At 51.4% G+C, this 19,261-nt stretch overlaps 6 protein-coding genes across 6 annotated transcripts; 4 read left to right on the top strand and 2 right to left on the bottom strand.

The window, feature by feature from the left end:
- Window positions 1–773: 773 nt before the first annotated feature.
- Window positions 774–4,302, top strand: T069G_05522 (uncharacterized protein; the record flags this gene model as incomplete). Its single annotated transcript, XM_056172732.1, has 3 exons — window positions 774–1,303; window positions 1,361–2,876; window positions 2,950–4,302. 3 exons carry the CDS (start codon window positions 774–776, stop codon window positions 4,300–4,302), a joined length of 3,399 nt encoding a protein of 1,132 aa, XP_056029590.1.
- A 2,200-nt stretch (window positions 4,303–6,502) lies between these two features.
- Window positions 6,503–7,876, top strand: T069G_05521 (uncharacterized protein; the record flags this gene model as incomplete). Its single annotated transcript, XM_056172731.1, has 2 exons — window positions 6,503–6,965; window positions 7,050–7,876. 2 exons carry the CDS (start codon window positions 6,503–6,505, stop codon window positions 7,874–7,876), a joined length of 1,290 nt encoding a protein of 429 aa, XP_056029589.1.
- An 818-nt stretch (window positions 7,877–8,694) lies between these two features.
- On the bottom strand, window positions 8,695–9,420 carry T069G_05520 (uncharacterized protein; the record flags this gene model as incomplete). Its single annotated transcript, XM_056172730.1, has 3 exons — window positions 8,695–8,849; window positions 8,960–9,243; window positions 9,320–9,420. 3 exons carry the CDS (start codon window positions 9,418–9,420, stop codon window positions 8,695–8,697), a joined length of 540 nt encoding a protein of 179 aa, XP_056029588.1.
- A 673-nt stretch (window positions 9,421–10,093) lies between these two features.
- Window positions 10,094–11,111, top strand: T069G_05519 (hpcH/HpaI aldolase/citrate lyase family domain-containing protein; the record flags this gene model as incomplete). The annotated part of the gene is made up of 3 exons (XM_056172729.1): window positions 10,094–10,139; window positions 10,195–10,521; window positions 10,576–11,111. 3 exons carry the CDS (start codon window positions 10,094–10,096, stop codon window positions 11,109–11,111), a joined length of 909 nt encoding a protein of 302 aa, XP_056029587.1.
- A 785-nt stretch (window positions 11,112–11,896) lies between these two features.
- On the bottom strand, window positions 11,897–13,520 carry T069G_05518 (uncharacterized protein; the record flags this gene model as incomplete). Its single annotated transcript, XM_056172728.1, has 5 exons — window positions 11,897–11,926; window positions 12,081–12,541; window positions 12,596–12,700; window positions 12,751–12,805; window positions 12,861–13,520. 5 exons carry the CDS (start codon window positions 13,518–13,520, stop codon window positions 11,897–11,899), a joined length of 1,311 nt encoding a protein of 436 aa, XP_056029586.1.
- A 4,743-nt stretch (window positions 13,521–18,263) lies between these two features.
- Window positions 18,264–19,210, top strand: T069G_05517 (RNA recognition motif domain-containing protein; the record flags this gene model as incomplete). The annotated part of the gene is made up of 5 exons (XM_056172727.1): window positions 18,264–18,283; window positions 18,362–18,434; window positions 18,617–18,723; window positions 18,815–19,053; window positions 19,131–19,210. The coding sequence occupies 5 exons, from the start codon at window positions 18,264–18,266 to the stop codon at window positions 19,208–19,210; spliced, it is 519 nt and encodes a 172-aa protein (XP_056029585.1).
- Between the last annotated feature and the right edge of the window lie 51 nt (window positions 19,211–19,261).

Raw genomic sequence — 19,261 nt, 5'->3', positions numbered from 1 at the left:
GTGACTCTCTTAAGGGTATTTCGCTGCTTTGGTGAAATGGTATGGAATGCAATCTGTGGTTCAGCGATGCGTGATGTGTGAAACATCTCAATGCGGCAAAGCAGGGCGGTGCGTGTGTGGGATGCTGTCAGATCATTCTGTCTTGCTCAAGTGTCTCGTTATTAGATCGTGATAAGATAGATAACCTTTATGGTAATCCCCGTCGTCTTACGACAACACTAAGCAGCATCCCCTCCAATGCCCCAGACAAAATACGAATGCGAGCCACTGCCACTCTGGAAATTGCATCACCAACACCGCTGAAGGAATTGCTCCCGTCATCACTGCCCGAAACAACGAAGCCCTTCCCCCTGAATTTACACTTCTTGTCTTCTTGTCCCAATCCAGCTGAGACAGGGACCAAATCAAAACACTTGCTATTGCTGCTACTCCGTAATCCTCTTGGCTTATCCGCGTTGGGTGGCAGTGAGCGCCGGATTTGCAGCCCGAAAGCAGCACACGTTTCTCCCTCCCGCTAGCCGGGGGGCCGCTAAATTTAATTTAACGACGTAACCACCACTTTTGCGACACCGCCCTCTTTAACGGCCTCCAGCGTCAACGGCAGAAGAAGAAATACCAGGGACACGACTTGTTCTTCTTCTTCTGCTTCTTCTCGGAGCCTCGAATCTCCACCACCGCCGTCACGTCCCATCCATGCCCGCGCGTGCCAACCAGGTGGATGTGGACGTGGACGTGATCTTCAACCCCTCCTCACAGATCCTGAGGCTGTGACAATGGCTGCCCAGGATGCAGAGCCCAAGGCGGCCGCCGAGAATGCGACCGCGGCGCCACAGACGAGCACAGCGCCGACTGCTGTGGCCGAGTTTGATGACTTTGGTCTGCCCATAAAGAAGTTCATCGCACCGGTGGCGGAACCCCCGGACTCGGACGCCCAAGATGCGACACACGATGCGGATACGAACAGCGAGACGCAGAATGGCCACCACGACTCCAAAGAAGAACATCAAGAGACATCAGAACCTGCAGGAAGCAAGAATGGGCACACGTCGAGCAGCGATTCTGAAGAGACCGGCCCCAAGGATGTTCAACCAACACGAGAGGACATACCTGCAGTTGCATCACCGATACAGCAGCAGCAGGAGCCCAAGACAGAGATAGAGACCGGCCCCAAAGAGCCGTTGACTCCGCCGGCAAATAATAACCCGTGGCCTCCTACATCCCCATCACCGATCAGAGAAACTCGTGCGATTGAAGCGCCTTCCACTCCAAAGACCCCTAACAGGGGCACCGAGCCGAGCGAAAAGTATCTCTCCCCCGGAGGATTCAGTCAGGCGCAGAAACGAGACCGAAGCTTCTCTAGTCCTATGAGTACCAATGGCGTCTCAGAATTCTCACATCAGCATGTCTTGCAGCGCCAAGAAGTAGTGGAGGAAAAAAAAGAGGACGACGATGGCGGCTGGCAAGAGATGCCATCTTATGCTAGATATGACATGTATGACGATGACGACCGCTTAATCGCCAAGGAACATGATGCAGATGAAGATGAGACATATGGTTATTCAGGACTGGGTGGTGCCGGAAAGGGATATACACGGGTTATCATGGATGAAGATGCCGAGTCGGCGACGAGCATGGACGAGCACACGCAATATCTATTCAAGAACCCAAATGGTACTTCCATAGGCGAAGATGACGAGGCCAGAGACGCCGTATCCCAGATGCAGGCTACGAAGGACCTTCTCACCGAGGGACAGAGGATTGCCTACGTCGGTGTTGTCCGCCTAGAAATCGTGAATATGGTCAAGGAAGCCGAAAAGCTCCAACTCAACACAAAGTCGGCCAAGAAGTCAGTCGTCATGGGTGCTGAAGCAGTCAAGATGTGGGGTCAGAAGATGATGATTCGGATCTACCATCACATGGACATTAGTGATGCGGAGCAGATCATGATTGAACAACTCGCAGATCACGGCGTCATGGCACAGGACCTCACACCAGCCCTCCTTGCTAATTCTCGGGTTCAGAATCCCATGGCCGAAGAGAAGAAGCCGGGGACTCCCAGGTCTAGCCGTTATCCGCCGCCCTATGAGGAAGAGAAGCCTGCTGAGATGCCGCCTCCTTATGAGACACACAGTGGCGAGGAGCTGCCCGAGGTTAAGACGCCTTCACAGATGCCGACGACGCAAAAGATCGATATTGACTTGCGATGGACAGTGCTCTGTGACTTGTTCCTGATACTCATTGCAGACTCAATATATGATGCTCGTTCAAGAGTCCTGTTGGAACGAGTCGGCAAGAGCCTAGATATTACATGGATAGACATTTGCAAGTTTGAAAAGAGGGTTACGGATGCGTTGGAGATGCAGCAAGCAGCTGAGAAAGAAAATTGGAATGAAGAAGAGCACATGGAGAACCGGAGAAAGATGGCATTGAAGAAGAGATACATCATGATGGGCCTCGCTACCGTGGGCGGTGGTCTAGTCATTGGGCTTTCGGCTGGTCTGCTTGCCCCCGTCATTGGAGCTGGCCTGGCTGCCGGTTTCACGACCATTGGTGTGACGGGCACAAGCAGTTTCTTGGCTGGAGCAGGAGGAGCCGCCATCATCACCTCCAGCGCGGCGGCCTCAGGGGGCGTCATTGGTGGCAGGGCTGCCGGTCGCCGAACCGGCGCTGTCAAGACCTTTGAGTACCGACCTCTCCACAATAACAAGCGTGTCAATCTTATCGTCACAGTGTCGGGCTGGTTGACAGGAAAAGTTGACGACGTCCGTTTGCCGTACAGCACGGTTGACCCCATCATGGGCGACATTTACTCGGTGTTGTGGGAACCAGAAATGCTCCGGAGTATGGGTGACACCATCAATATTCTGGCTACCGAGGTAAGCGTTATATATAGAATTTTGATTGGGATTTTTGCTGCAGAGGCTGACACAACGGAACTTTTCCCTCTAGGCACTTACTCAAGGTCTGCAGCAAGTTTTGGGCAGCACCATTCTTGTCAGTTTGATGGCTGCCATTCAGCTGCCTGTAGTCCTGACAAAGCTTTCCTATCTCATCGACAACCCCTGGGCGGTGTCTCTGGATCGTGCAACGTCTGCCGGTCTTATTCTGGCCGACTCGCTCATAGAACGTAGCTTGGGTACGCGGCCCATCACTCTCGTCGGGTATTCACTCGGCGCTCGAGTCATCTTCTCTTGCCTAAAGGAGCTGGCGAAGAAGGGTGCGTTCGGGCTCATTCAAAACGTATACATGTTTGGATCGCCCATTGTTGCCAAACGAGAGGAATTTCTCAAGGCCCGATCCGTGGTTTCCGGCCGCTTCGTAAATGGATACAACCGCAATGACTGGATTCTTGGCTATCTTTTCCGGCTGACCAACGGCGGCATCAGACGAGTTGCCGGCTTAGGTGCCCTGGACGATTGCCCATGGATAGAAAACGTTGATGTAACGGATCTCGTGGCTGGCCATATGGAGTACCGCAAGGCCATGCCTTCACTCCTCATGAGATGCGGATGGCTTGTCACTAGCGAGGAGTTTTCCGAAATTGAAGACCCTGACCCAGATGACCACCAGGGGCGACAGCGAGAGCTTATAAACGAAATCGAAGAAGCACGTAGAGAACTAGAGAAAGAGGGCAAGGCTGGCAAGAGAACAAGCAAGTTTGGATTGTTTGGGCGACGCAACAAGGGGGAGCGACAAGAGTGGGAGATTTACGAAGATTCGGGCAAAGATTCACCCAAGGGTGGGAAGAAGGTTGAGGACAAAGATGGCAACAACTACGGTGTGCTCTTCGACATTGATGCTATCCGGGCTGAATTGGCCAAGGAGGCTGAGAACGATGGCACAGAAGAAATACAGGTCAAAGAGATTAAGTCGACGCTTCCGCCAATGAAGCTCGACTATTCACCGGTGTCATCACCCCAAACGCCCGCCCGAAACTCCGGCCTAGCGCCTCGAGAATCGTGGCAGGCATCAAAGAGTGCAGAGGTGCTGCCGATGCGGCCTGCAAACGACAGCTTCAGTCCCCGAGCTCAGCCTGCTACTACGATGGGCACTCCTGTGACTCGCCCTTCTCCGTCGCCGTACCTCTACGAGCCCAGTCATGATGAAGATGAGATTCAAATGACGTTTGATACATCTTTCCATGAGCCCCCTCGCCGCCACTCCGCATTCGACGGAGAATCTAGCAGACCAGAGATTAAGACGGCCAAGACGGTACCAAACATGACGCTGGCCGACCCATGGAACGATCCAGACGACGACGACTTTGGCAAAGAACAGGAGATTTCTATGACATTTGCGTAAAGGCACAGTCAACCTTTGTCTTTTTTTCTCACCTTTACTTGCATTATCTCTGCACATTATTGGAGTTGGGTAACGCTTTTCACCTGTTTGATTCGGTCGTCAGCTCTTGCCCCCCCTTTTGCTAGATATCTGGGGCTTAATTGAACGAATGGATGGGATTTTTTTTTTCTTTGCTGATGAACTTTGACGTTATGTATAGGAGAGGACTGTTTTGTTGCTGCATTACCAGCGTTTGGGGGGATAATGTGTCGCATGTACGTTTGTGTGGCTGTATGATGGGCCGGAGATGAGACGGTGTATGGATGGTGTGATATGTCTAGAGCGAAAGAATCAGAGAGAACACTTTAAAAAAGAGAAGATATTCATTTAATAGAAGGAAGAGAGAGTTTGTGCAACGTCCAGCCAATGGGGAAAAAAGATGATATTCAGCCTGTACGTTCATCTGTTTGTGTCTTGGTATGGATGGCATGGAATATGGTGATTGATACCTTGATCCTTTTGCATTTTGCCCGATACTTGTCAATCGCCACCCAACGGACCAACTACCCCCGTACTATGGCTACTAATTGGTAGGCGATACCCTATAAAATGCTCAGCTCGGTTTCAGCTCCCAGAGTCTTAAGCATGTATGCATCATGTGTGTGAAACGGGCTATTCCCAAGCCACATGCAATAACGCATTCGCTTGTGCCAATAGGTTTGGGCATGGACGGGACAGTGACCAATCGACGCTGGCCAGCCGCATGGACCTGGTATTTGCTGCTCCTGTACCTGTATTGCAAGGTAAAATGCTACTTTGGCATCAAGTACTACCTAGGTAGTACCCTTTTATCAACACCTGGTACTACCTGTCACTTGAAACCTGAGGCGTCAATCTGTACTACCCAGTACCTCCGGTATTCAACGTCGTCGGCTCCGACCTCCAACTTCAACGCCGACTTCTCACCACATCAACATAGCAATCGCTGCTCCCTTCATGCAACAGCAAGGCAGATCCCAAGCCACTCTTTGACAAGTTCCAGTCCACCAAAATTCTTTCCCCCATGTCAAATGTCCGCCCTAGTCAGCCGCAGTGGAGACCCTTCAGCCTCACCCGGCACTCCATAGGCTGTTCTAAATGGTACGCCACTCCGTTTTATCCATTAATAAATCGGCCTACTGGTGCATGGAGAGCAACGGGAATCCTAGTCCAATCCGTCGGCAGCTTGTCTTGAGGGGGAGGGGCTTGGCAACTTGGCCAGCTCCTTTTTGCTCGTTGGGTTACAAAGCGCGTCGGCTGTTGCTTTGGCCCGTGTCTTTGATTGCATTGCTTTTGGGCTTCTTGAGGTTTGGGTAATTATGAGTAAGTTGAAGAGTAGATACAGGAAGACAAAACAAAACAAGAGACTCAGACTAACAGACGAAAGCAGATGGGATTGGCACGACCCCTGCCATTTACCTGTCAGCATCGTGCCCGTCGTAAGCGACCGAACCCGATTTCATCTCCATCTCACCTTGTACCTATATATACATGCGGTGTACGGAGACGACCAAGCATGCCATTTTTAGACAGCCTCATGTAGCCCCATCCATCCATCTGCCCAAGCCAAACCCACTCCAACCCACTCGCCCATCACCATCTTTTTTTGGTCTTTTATTCAGAATGGACGCCAAACGTACCAGGACAGGGGGGTGAGTGGGTTTGATCTGGCGCTGCCCAGGCTTGCCAGGCCAACGCAACGCAACGCAGGCAGGACAAGGGAAGGGCAAGAAAAACGACACAAGGCATTGGGCATGAGATGGCTTGCAGCAGAGGACCCGTCGTGAGTGGTTGGAGAGAGGCAAACGAACGATGGAATCATGCTCAAGCGAGGGAAGGAATCGACAGGCCTTGCAGCTAGTCCTGCGATTCTATACGCGGCCGCTATTCCCCCCGGTCTGACATCTCACATCTCGTGCGGCTTGCGCCTCTTTGCCATTATCGAGTCTGACGAGCCCACTACTCACATTGACTTACACCTCCTACACCCCCTGTAGATTCTCTCTTTCTCTCTCTCTTTTCTCTTTTCTCTTTTTCTTCTTCTTCTTTCTGCTCCCCTCCTGCTTTGCTCCTCGTTCCGAATATCTGGTTCTCGTGCCGTCGGATGTTGGTGTCAGGCACTATCTGGTTTGGGCAGTACTGCTAGTTACACACTCGTTCAACGCCCTCCAAGCCATTCCTCATGGCGGGCGTAGTGCCTTCCAGCAGCGTTTCAATACTGCCGTCTCAAGATCCCGATCCCAATCCCGATCCCAATCCCAATCCTAACAATGGTGCCGGCGTCGGTGGCGGCACTGGGGGGTCTGGAAGCACCGCAAACAGCTCGCCAACGCCAACACCTTCGATGAACATTCTGCCTCCGGCATCTTCACCTACAAGCACTTTCACTGCCCTCCCGTCACCCACGGTCATTATATTTAACGATGCCGCCAATTTCGGGACCCTACCTGCAGGGCGAGTCTTTTTCACCAGCAACCGGACCAAAACCTTTTCGTGGAGAGTCGGCAACAGCACGACGACGCCCTTGGATATTTCCTGGTACGGAATGCCTTTTGCTTCGGGAGAACCTTTCGATATTTCTCAGGCAAAAGTCATTACTCGTGCCAAATTCGGCGATTCTAAGCCCGGAAACGAGATTGTTAGCCGTATGTTGCTTTTCTTTGTTTACAACATATCGTGGCGCTGTGATCTCATTCACTATATGATGGAAATGCTAACAACGACCCTAGTGAGCTCTTCAAGTGCAACACTTAACCTCACAGGCTCCGATTTAGTTTCAGGCGACTGGTACCAGAAGGGCATGGTTATCAAAATCGATTGGAAAACAAAAAACGGAAACCTGGGTTTCACACAATCAGGTGTCTTTACCGTTGCGAATTCAACCTCCTCGATCGACATAAACACTTTCAACAGGGATGAGGCAACCGATAATGAACAAGATCGCCGAGGCGGCGAGGCTGTTACCTCATCTGTCAACAACCCGACTCTGCCCACCAGCGGGCCTTCTAACCCTTCTGACGGCAACGGCATCGGAGGCAGCAGCAGCGGAGACAGTAGTGGAGGAGGCGGCCACGGGCTCAGCACGGGCGCCATCGTCGGTATTGCCGTGGCGTGCTCCGTCGTTGGCATCCTCCTCATCGGCGGTCTCGCGTGGTTCCTCCTTCGCCGCCGCCGGAGACGCCATTTCGACCAGGGCTACAATGCTGCCGGCCAGACTACCAACTCTTTCGTCGCAACCAAAGAAGTTCAGGCTTCGGTCGCCGAGTCGCCCATCATCTCCCCCTTTTCCGACGACGGCACCCGTACCGGTTCCACCAATGCAATGCTACCTCTTCAGACGACCATCGCAGGGACGAGCGCTGCCAGGGGGATGTCTACTCACGATGATGAGGTGGACCGTCCAGGCAGTTCTGCTTCAGACAACAATAACAGGTCACGCAACATTGCTCACCTCGTTGAAGAAGGCATGACGGAAGCTGATATCCTGCGACTGGAAGAGGAAGAACGGCATCTCGACGCTGAGATTGAACGTGCGGCCCGGAGGACATCCACTTGATCTTCCTCTTGTGCAAGTATAAAATATGTTCCCCACGTCCATCAAAAACGAGAGTTTGCACAAGTTTTGGAAGGCCGTCGGATATCTTCTTTTTTCCTCCTTTCCGTTTGTGGACTCTTAGGAGGCTGGGATAAGCTGGCTTCCGGGCTGCTTTTCATCTGTGAAGCTCGTAATTTTTCTTTATATCATGTTTGTGTGTGACGATTTTGGGATACCATATACAGCAAAGCAAATGGACTTCACAGCTCATGATATGATATCAATCCTTTTGATGGCATCTTTTATTGTCCGCTTTAACCTTTTTGCTGAGATGACTTGGAAAATGAACTCGACGATCTAAAGATATCAATTTGTGTTCCCTCTCGCAGGCATCTCTCTCTCTTTTTTAATCTCGGTTGTATATATACACATATACCCTCTGCGCATATTTAGTAGCTTCATAGTAGCACGAGGGCGCCGCTCGCTGTAAATTCTAATAGAGAAAATAAGGAAACGCAAACCTCGATTCTTTGGTGCATTCGTGTTGATCCCGTGTGAGAGCTGCTAACAGCAACGAGGGGGGTTGGATGAATTCGGCCAAACATTAAAAACTCATTCCCAATCAAGGTCCCAAGAAGAAACAATGTCAACTCCTTTAGGAAATACACTCCGCCGCATAATCCCCTCTGGTAAGTGTACAATGAATGAGGCGGTCTGCCGCCAACCCGTTTGAACCGAAACAATACCGTGCCGTGCAGTCTTTTTCCTCATAGTTTCATCAACAAAAAAAGAAAAACAATATGCCGCTCCTGCACATTCTCCGTCTCTTCATCTCTAGGCTACGATCTGAACATGCGGCTGACAAAGTTGCTCGCAATGCTGCCCGCCAAGTTTGTCGATCCAAAGGCTCCGCCAGCAAAGTTCGATGCCTGGCTAAACTTGTCGCACCGAGAGAACGCCAGCGTATTGATGATAGTGAGAGCCAACGCAATCGCTAAATAAAAGAAAAAGAAGTCAATGTAAGCCCCTCCAGCATCCTACACCACCAACCTGGTGAAATAAAACAAAAGGGACCGCTATCCAAGAAAAGACAAAAAAACTCACCAACAAGAGGCAGCCACAAAAACTGCAGCCGTATAATCGCCAATATCGCCATCAGAATCCACCACACCGGCTGCACGTACAGCGCCAGCCAGAAGAAGCGGCTGTCCGTCGCGTTGATCTGCCGCGTGCCCGGCTCCAGGCTCTCAAACACCCACTGCGACTCGCCCGTCTGAGGGTCGACCTCGTTCCACCACCGCAGGCCGACCAGCCGCCGGCCCGCAATGTTCTTGAGGTAGTAAAAGTCCGCGGCCAGCAACAGAATCGTAATGATGAAGATCATGATCCTAAAAAAATGTTTTATCCAGACATTAGCCGTTTGAAACAACAAGAGAGAACTCCAGGAACTACTACTATACGCACATGCTCTTGATGACCCATAATCCCAAAAAGTAAATAAGAACGCTCGCTACAACAAAAACCCCATCCGTCAGCCTCTCTCTCCACCGTAAAGAAACATCCATCTTCTCTGAGACAAGAAGAATTGGAATTGGGGAGCGCGCCACCAACATATTCGAAAGCCCAGAAAGGTGAGCAACGTAATCGGATGGGAGCTGAGCCGCCAACTCAGCGCTCCCTGTGCGGGCTGCGCGACCTCTTCCATGGCAGCAGCAGGAGTATCGTCACAATCCTGTTGCGATTTCCGATGTCGCGGGTAGATAACGGGAGGAGGAATTCGGGGTTTGCGTCAAAGGTCGGCTTCGTGGTTGTGTTGTCTCGATGTAGATTGTCGTCATCAGAAGAAGCCGACTTGGAGAGCTTCGCGATCAAGCTACCGTAGCTCATCAGGGATGGAGCTATGATGTTCCGGCCAAGGTGGGGTTGTCGGGCGTGGTCTTCGGCTATTATTCGCACGACCGCTGTGGATAAGAGCACAAGTATTCGGCTATTCTTCTTGATAGTGCGCGACATACAAAAGAGACGCCCACCTCTAAGCATGTTGATGCTCATTCAGAAGCCCCAGATGATGACGACCAACTTTCTATATCTATAAATTACTCTTTCCTCGTGTGTATTTAGAAATCACCATCTCAACTCGACTGAATGCATTGCCAAATAGAATCCTTCAATTTGTCTACTCTTTTCTAAACATACGTCTCCACAGTCCCATATTATAACCTCCGCTCAGCATCCATCATGGCTGCACGAGCTTCGTCCATTCTTCGGCGCTCCTTATTATATGGTTGTTCTTCACATCGTCTTTGAAAAAATGATGCTTGACTGATATCGAGTCATAGTTCCTGCATCTTCCCAGAAGATGCTCTCCAAGTCTTTGGCCCTGACAACAGACAATGTCACATATGACTTGGAGGACTCTGTGACTCCCTCTCAGAAGGGAAATGCTCGAAATCAGTTAAAAGAACACATTTCCACTCTAAAATCGCGTCCTTCCACCATTTCAGAGCTTGCTGTTCGGATAAATGCGGTGTCAACCCCGTTTGCCCTTGATGATCTAACCACACTGTCATCGGCAGACCAGGTTGACGCCATTGTCGTGCCCAAAGTCAATTCGGCCGCAGACCTGACCTTTGTCACTGATGTACTGCGACATGTCGCTCCAGAACGTCATAATGATAGCTCAACAAATCCAATCAAGATTATAGCGCTTATTGAATCAGCTCAAGCAGTCATGGACCTTTCTTCCATATGCAAGGCCTCCCCCTTTCTCAGTGGCTTGATATTTGCAGCCGAGGACTTTGCGCTTGACCTTTCGATAACAAGAACGCCTTCTCTGACGGAATTTCTCTATGCACGGTCGGCCATTGTTACTGCAGCTCGAGCGCATAACCTCCCGAGCGCCATTGACCTGGTTTGTACTTCCTATAGAGGCGATGATGGACTCCGGACACTGGAAGAGGAATGCCAAGGTGGAAAAGCCATGGGTTTCAATGGCAAGCAGTGCATACACCCTGGACAGCTAGAGACTGTCCAGAGGATGTTTGCTCCCGATATAAAGGACGTAGAGTGGGCCGTCCGTGTCACCATTGCCGACGAAAAGGCCGCGACTGCAGGGCGTGGTGCGTGGACTCTTGATGGGAAGATGATTGACGCCCCAGTGGTGGGAAAAGCCCATGCCATAACTGCCAAAGCAGAGCAATGTGGAATTGATGTGCAGGATCTAAGAGCAAAGTGGAAAGATCAAGAGCCAGAGTAGTAACTTCATAAAATCTGTTGTTCTTGGAAACATGGAATACTTGGAAGCGAAATGACCACAAGGTATCTTCGCTAAAGATGACTATTACCACATCATATGGTTTGGCTGCCAGAATGATGTGAGCTCTGATTCTATTTCACGATCGAGGATCTCTCCTGGACTTGGAAGCCGTTGATATTGTTGAAAAGGCGAGTAACCTTCTTCATGGATTGGTTGTTGCACTGCTTTTCTTGGAGATGAGCATCTTGCATCATTGAAGACGTCCGTATGTGACACTCTCGAAGTTTGACTATGGCACGCGTCTTGAGCTGAGAGCAAAGAATTGTCCACATACGAGGCGGGGAGCTCGTCAGCACCTAGTAATTCACGCTCCTTTCTTTCGATGTATTCCAAAAGGGATTCACCAGGTATATCATCAATCACACGCAGCGTATCCGAGCACAGGGTATTTGCGTCTTGACAAACCTCCTTGGATAGCTGACAAGCATAGTCGGAGCTGGTGAGCCGCGTGGGTGGGTCGATATTGCATGCATCTCTTAACTCTGTATGGATCGTCTTCAACGATTCCGAATCATCGATAGACAACGAACCATTGTTTGTAAATAGAAGGGAGGGATATTTGGTACTGTCCGAACCATAAACCCAAGCTGGAAAAGAATCAGTTTGAGGACAGTGAATATCGCCGACTTCTGCTTTGAGGTTTAGCCTTTCAGAAACATGTGGTAGATATGTGGGGTACCCGTGTATCTGACTCGCTACACTCGCGGTGCATATTCTTGGGTTGTTTAATCGAGACAGTTGGTCTTGTTGGTTTCCTATGTGAGGTAGCATTTGTGGAAAGGTATTGGGTAGGCGTGGTTCTGTTCTTGAGTTGGAACAATCACCTTCGTCTGTCCAAAGCCGATGGTCGCCATTATCCTCGTCACTCGAGTTGTGATTCTCAGTCCGCTGGTGTATTCGGGGGCTTACCATAACTCCTATGTCTCTGTACTTGGTAGCCTTAACTTGGTTGCCGTCACATAGGTCGCGGTCGTCGCCATTTCCCTCGGTGTTCCGCTCTTGATGTCTTGCAGCGGATTCCCTCTGAGCTTCCTGTATCGAATTACCGTCCGAAGAAAGCGGCGTATTCAACATATCTAGATCGGAGCAATGGGGAGCGGTGGTTGGAGAAAAGCTGTAAATGGGACGAATATGCAGGGTAAAGCTGTCTCGTTGTGGTGGGGGTCTGTTGTTGTCCCCATCGCAGTCTTTGGCACCGTTGCTGCCATTATCTCTATGGCACCCTATAGTGTTGGCCCTCCCAGTAACGGGGTCATCATTGATGATATCAGTAGTGATCGGTCGCCGGATAGGCTGGAAATAGTTTGACGAAGTTACAGAAGTGGCTCTGCTGTTGCGGGTATCGGGGGAGCCTGAAGGCGCGTCGTCTTCTGTTAATTATCGTAAGGCATCAGAGGGCATTTCAACTTTGTCCTGATTCTTACCTTCTCTTTCTGACTTCCTCGCTATTGGTTTTGCCCATTGTTCATTATCGACTGGAGTGCGGCCTTGGTCAGGCGAGGGTATGTCGTTAAATACAAGGTCGGTTTCTGTCGAGACGTTATTAAGTCTGTCCCCATACGTTCCCCGATAAACGTACGAGGCACAGAGCTTCGGCCGTTGACAAATAATCCGGGCGTGAAGCTGGGCTTTAGCTTTTGAATGTTATCCCACGGTGGTCAGCAAACAGGAAATAGGGGGAAGAAATACCGTAATTCTTTCGTTTGGGTTTGTGATTGCGCTGGATCTGAAATTGGCCATTATCTCTCGGCTCGATCGTAGCCTCCCATTTTTTGATACGCGAGTAGACGACCTCTTTGCCTGTTGCTTCCCTCTTCTCGCATCTTTTATTTTAACCGTGTTGTAGCGATCTTTCCGAGTCTTTCGTCTGGCTTGCTTCTCGAAGATGCCATGATCTGCAAGCGAGGCTCCCGACGGCGTCGAGACGTGGGCTTTGGGAAGGGAATGCTCCTTTCTGTCGTGTACAACTTTGTCATAGTCGTCGTTCAGATAAGGATCGTGAACAAGATGGCGACTTGTCTGGCCAGCCAAAGATGGCGGTGATGGGGTATCTTGAATAAAGACATCTGATGCCTGGTACCTCCCGGCGTTGTATTTGGATTGGATATGAACAGTCGGAATGCCGTTGGGATGCCAGAAAGATTTCTCAGGGTCAGGGCTTGCTTGCCGGAAGATTTCCCGTGATGTATCATTGTACACGTCGCTTGCCTGCACGTGCTGCAGCCAGGAAGGGATAGGGTCGGTCGGTGAAGACTGAGAGGCTGACCGCAGGGTACCAGAGTTACGGCACTGATTCTGATGGTAAATGTTGCTCCCAGCTAGAAAAGCGTTATGCCTGTGACTGGCCATGCTGCTGACACGGAATGGTACGTAAAAGGCGGGATCAAGGCCAGAAAGAATCAAAGCAAGCTTCAGGCTGAAGGAAGAAAAGGCCCGAGCTTTGCGTCAAGCCATGTTTGAACAAGGTGGGAGAAATGTTTACAGTCTACAGTTTATTTGGCTTGATACTGTCGAGGAAGCTGGGCGTTGCTCTGGGTCGATATCGAAGGAGCCATGCTCTCAGTCCAGCGTCTTCTTCACGGCTCGAAGCAGGAGCATTCACTCAATTCACTGCTGGACTCACAGCAATTGGCCGCTGAGCTAGCGCAAATAGCCGTTATCTTCAGCATGCTGCATCAAAATCGCTGCTGGTGTAATCCGGACAAGCACTTGTGCGTACAGTATGTACGAGGCTTGGGAATCAAATGGTCACATTCGACCCGGGCCTTGGGGATCCCGAGGCTGATTGACTGGCTGAAACTTGGTCGGTCAATTGGCTGGACGCTGCAACAAGGCCTTGCGTACAGTATTCGTACACTACAGTAGGCAGGATTGCTGTGGCGCTGCCCTAAAGCAGCAAGGCTCCGCCGTGCCCAATCTCGTCGGCTCTCATAGGCTACTCATAGCTTGTGGGCGCTGCAAAGAGGATACCCTTAGGTACCTAAGTACCGTGCTAGGTCAATTACACGTGCGTGCAGCTTACCCCAAAGCAGCGCGGCGGATCCCCTCCCCGCTCCAGCGAGCCGGACTACCAGGCGACCAGGCCCCGTGATTGGCGCGTCGGAGCCCCGAATATCAGGTGCCTAGGCAAGGGCCATGTCCATCCGCCGTGCACGATAGCAGCATGTGTGTTTGATGGCGATACATATCAGAAAGCCACGGAGATCGCCCTGGGCTGTCAGAGATGCACAACAGCGCTGACAAGAATCGAGCTTGCAGGGAACAGGTATCGTGGCTAGTACGAGGACGAGGCATGAAAGCAGCAGCCAAGGTCCCCGTACTCGTAAGCCAAACGGCGACTTTTGCTGCTGGCTGACTAACGCAAGGCAAGCAAACCTAGGCATGGGAATGCATGCAGGCTCCCCTAAACAACTCACTCCCCTACTGTACATGCAGTACTACCTACAACAGGATGTCGACTTGAGCATGGCACCAGACCTCCTTGTTGCTGCTCATTGCTGCTTAATCATGGAGTATATAGTACCCTACAGTATAGCACAGCACAGTAGCAGCTGAATAAGGAGGTGGCTTTCCTGCCAAACAACGTCAGTATATCACGACATGCCGAACCACCGTAGTCGTCTGTGGCATTGCTTCCTACATCAAGTCTTTGCAAGACGATCCTCAGCCTAGTCGCTGTGATTGGCACCCCGTTGATTAGGTTTGTAATCAAACGCCCAGATCTCAGTGGATGGCCGAGGCTTAGCTCAGGCAAGCCCAGGGTCAATCCCAACCTCCAAGTGTGTACGGATTCGTCTAGCTGCAGGGCCTCTGTGTCACCTTGTTCGAGCAAACTCGCATCCTGTATGGCCCGCTTTGTAGGCTGGATGGGGCCGAACCCGGCTGGCTGGTTCGTCGGGGCAGTGGACTGGAAGCGGAGCCAACGAGAAAAGCGCGCGCAAGATCCAAGGAATCCATTTGCTACAGTACGAGTATGGCATTGCATCTGCTATTCTCTTTTCTTTCCAAAGTCCGATGCGCCGCTGCCCAATGCAAAGGGCTGCAGCAAGATAAGGTAGGCCTGCAATCGGGTAAGATGTCGGCTGCCGTATCGGTTCTGCACTCTTCCATCACGGTAAACTTGGCTCTCGGCCAGGGGGGTAACAGCTTTCGGCGGGAAACGAGAAACCAGGCACCTGGATTAGGAAAGCTTTGCTCTCCTCTAGCCAGCTGAAAGACAAATCAAAGGGACTCTGGGCACTCACAACCAAAAAAGATCTGGGTGAGCAATTTGCCAGCTCCTCCGCCCTCTAATTGGTGTGTGACCGGGGGTTGGACGCCAGGAGGGTTAGATCAGGGGTTCAATAAACCAAGTTGACGTGGACCCTCCCTAGCTTACGGCCAGCCAAGCTGGCGAGCGGTTCCCGAATGTATTTGGCCAAGTGCCGACCAGGGGTTCAAGGTAAAAGCCATTGGCGTCTGAGTTGAAACGGACAAGTTGAATAAGTCGCGACAACCGGTGCCATCTACGTCTTTGAGCTGAAAAGTTGGTCATAGCGGCATTAGGTAGGACATGGGTTGTTCTCGTATCTAGGAAACAAGACAGTAAGAATTCGAGATTGTTTAATAAAAAAACAGGGCGATAAGTACCTACCTACACACCCTCTTCAACACGACGCCTCGGATAAGAGGTTGCGGCAAAACACAAGTTGCTATTTTTGTCTTTGGAATAGGAGAGGGTTCAGGATGCCGCATAAACAAAGAAATTGACCCGGCGTAAGATGCGTCATTGCTAAAATCATGCAACCTTGATCTGGCCTTGTTTGATATTGCATCTGGCTAGTGCCAAAAGTTGCAGGGACAAACGAAGCCCTTTCACCAAGGATACGGATGTACGAAGTACATAATCTTCAAACTTGGCACCTTACCCCTGGTATTGCTTGTTGCTAATCTACATGTCAGCCCTGGTCACGCCATCTCGCCGTCATGTATCCGTACCTGTAGCATTATGGATACAATTCGGCTGGCGCATCCATCGAGGATAGTGGCTAAGGGATTTGCGCGGAGAATTTTCAAAGAAGCGAGAGGCTCCGTGCCTCGAGATCGTACCTGCGAGGTTCCAACTATAAGTACCATAAACCTGCTGTATTGTACAGAACAGTACGAGTACGTGTACCTGTATGGGCAGGGCACATAATATTTGTCAAGGGACCAGACCCGACTGTACAAAGGATTGCCCATTGACTATTCGGCCAATAGTATCCAACAGCCAGGGCCTGCGGTGATCCCCTTGATTGCACGAGTGCCGGATACCGCGTGGATGAAAGGCAAAGCGGCAATTCACACCAATGTTGGTTCCTGACAAGGTAGCCTCGTCTATAGAAATCCAATTTGCTGAGCCTTGGCTGCCACATTCAATAATGCGCAGATGACCAGCCATTGACCAATCGTAGACGGGCGTATACACTCATCCGTCGCTCTTTCCAGCCCAGCAACGACGTATCTTGCGAGTCACCCACGTCATCATCAGCCTTGCACACTTCGCCGGTACAAGGCGGTCACCCGGAGAAGTGCACTCTGCGTGGTGGCAATCCACGGTAGTCGCCAAGTACTAAAGTGACATGAAAGCATAGACGCAATGGACCAAGACAAGACCAAGACCAAGACCAAGCAAGCCCCGTTGTAGAAGAAGGTGCTACTGATAACGCCAGCTGCCAACCGCCAGCTGCCAACCTTGCGAGAGGCGAGTACCAAGTACCTTCTTTTGTGCCTGTACCCGCACAGGACAGACGGAGGACTGGCCACCGTTTTTTGTTCTCCCACAACAACTTCTTGACCGCATAAATCTCTTGGTCTTCTCTCCTCATCCCCATCTTCACCTTCACCCTCTTCCCGCCCTTCCCCCTCAAATCCAAGACCCCATCCCTTTTTAGCCGTTACGACATCCCGCCGAATCCAAAAGGCTCTGCGCGCTTCACCAACCGCCCGTCTTCTCGAGGCCGCCGTGACACCCGATAAGCACTTCGTACGGATAAAGACCCAGTCGCCCTCACAAACACACTGCCCCCCCCGACGCGCCGCGGCATTGCCAGCATAGTCCAGCTTCCAGACTGGACTTGGGGTCATTTTAATTAGCGCACTGCTTAGGACACTCGCCGCAGCTCCGTCGATCGCTGAGAGGGCGAGATCAGCAAGCCACAACCACGTTGTGTGGCTCATCTGTCTCTGGGCAAGCTGGGTTGCTGGTTCCAGACGTCACGGACGAATCGGCACAGCTCTAGGTACGTGGTCGCGCAGTAGTCTGCATCTTTTTCTGTCCCTCGCTGCGGTACCGCATGGAACACTTGTCCCGTCTCGTCTCTCCGGCCTCTGGTCTCCATCGCTGTCACCGTCACCGTTGTACCATCATTGTCGCTGCTGCTCCGCCCTTGTTTGCCAACCTTTCCACCGCATCCCGTGCTTTGGAACTAGGCACTACCATATTTTGGCATCCTGCTCCAGAGCATCTCTCCCCCATCACCTGACGCCCCCAGCAAAATATCGAACTGCGATTGGAAACTGGGCCGTAGCCTACTTTCATTTATCCAGTCTCTTTCTTCCCACCCGCACATTGCTGTTGGCCCATGTCGACAAGCCCCCCTTGACTTCGAGGTATGCCATCTCAGACCTTGCTTTTTAGCCCATGCTGGCGGGGGGTTGATCTGGAGCCACAAACCAGATGTTGCCTTGCAAGCACAGTTATACCCGATAGTATCCAATGTCGAATGGCACTATGAGAGGGCTTGGAGTGCATTCGTTGTCCCCTAATGACGAGCGCCGCCCATGGCCAGTGGCCTTGCGCACCACATGCAGTCTAGAGGACTTTATGCCCTACCCTCATCTGCAAGACACTGCCCAAGCCTATGATTCTCTTCTCAGACCATCCTGTTATTACCTGTTGAGACTAGTTCTTTCACTCTCCCCCCTCCCCTAACAGAACCCAACTACCATATCCCGAATTCTGCAGCACCCCGCCTGACAATATCAGAACATTCGGTCAGGGTACTACTGCCACTCTTGACAAGGACTGCCACATCCACCAGCGTCAGAAATCGAGACGCAGTGCATCTCAAAATGTCGAAGCTTTTCATAGGGTAAGTTTTCTAGCCTGCTCCCCGGCTGCGCTCGCCCCCATGGAGTCGTCTGGACGTGCTGCTGACTGAGTGCCAAAGCGGCCTAGCATGGCACACCGAAGAGGCCACTCTGCGCCAAAAGTTTGAGGAGTTTGGCGTGGTTGAGGAAGCGGTAAGTCGTTCTTTAACCCATCCCATTACGCCTTGGTACAGCACGGCTGGCTTTGATTGATTTGCGTCGCCTGAGCCGTGACTTGGACTCGCTCACAAAATGGGATCCAACATTTCCATCAACGCAAATCCCCTGTTGTGGCAGCTCACGCGTGGAACCGTGTTTCTAATGAATTTGTCAAGGTGGTTGTCAAGGATCGAGATACCGGCCGCAGCCGTGGCTTTGGTTTTGTGCGATACGTACAAGAAGCTGATGCCCAAGCTGCCATCACCGCTATGAACAATGTCGAGTACGGATTCTTTGCTTATTCTTTTCTTTGCCTGCTTTTTCTTGCTGGGAGTATCATGTCCATTGCGGAAGAGTTCTGACTCCTTCTCCAGGTTTGACGGGCGAACTATTCGTGTTGATAAGGCATCCGATAATGGTCCCCGTGGCGGAGGATTCGGCAATCGCAACGGCGGAGGGTATGGAGGCCGAGGCGGCGGCGGCTACGGAGCACCGCCAGGACCCTATGGCAATGCACCACCCCCTGGCTACGGCGTTCCCAACATGTACCAGCAAGCTCCGTATGGCCGCGGTTACCCACAGCAGCAGCCTCAGTACGGCATGCCTCCGCAAGGTATTTCAAAAGCAGATTCTCTCCCCATGGCCATAGAGGTGGCTATTCGCTTTGAACCGATGTTGACTGTCTCCTAGGTTACGTCCCATCGTATGGTGGCTACCCCAATGTTCCCCAGCAGCCACCACAGCCTCCCCCCCAGGGTGGAGGCTATTAAGCAAATCCAATAAGGCCCGCTGCAGATTCTCATCCACAGTCCTTCCCCAGG

This window comes from Trichoderma breve, chromosome 3, assembly GCF_028502605.1.
Source record: "Trichoderma breve strain T069 chromosome 3, whole genome shotgun sequence".
NCBI lineage: Eukaryota > Fungi > Ascomycota > Sordariomycetes > Hypocreales > Hypocreaceae > Trichoderma > Trichoderma breve.
This window is presented reverse-complemented; position numbering and strand designations above follow the sequence as displayed.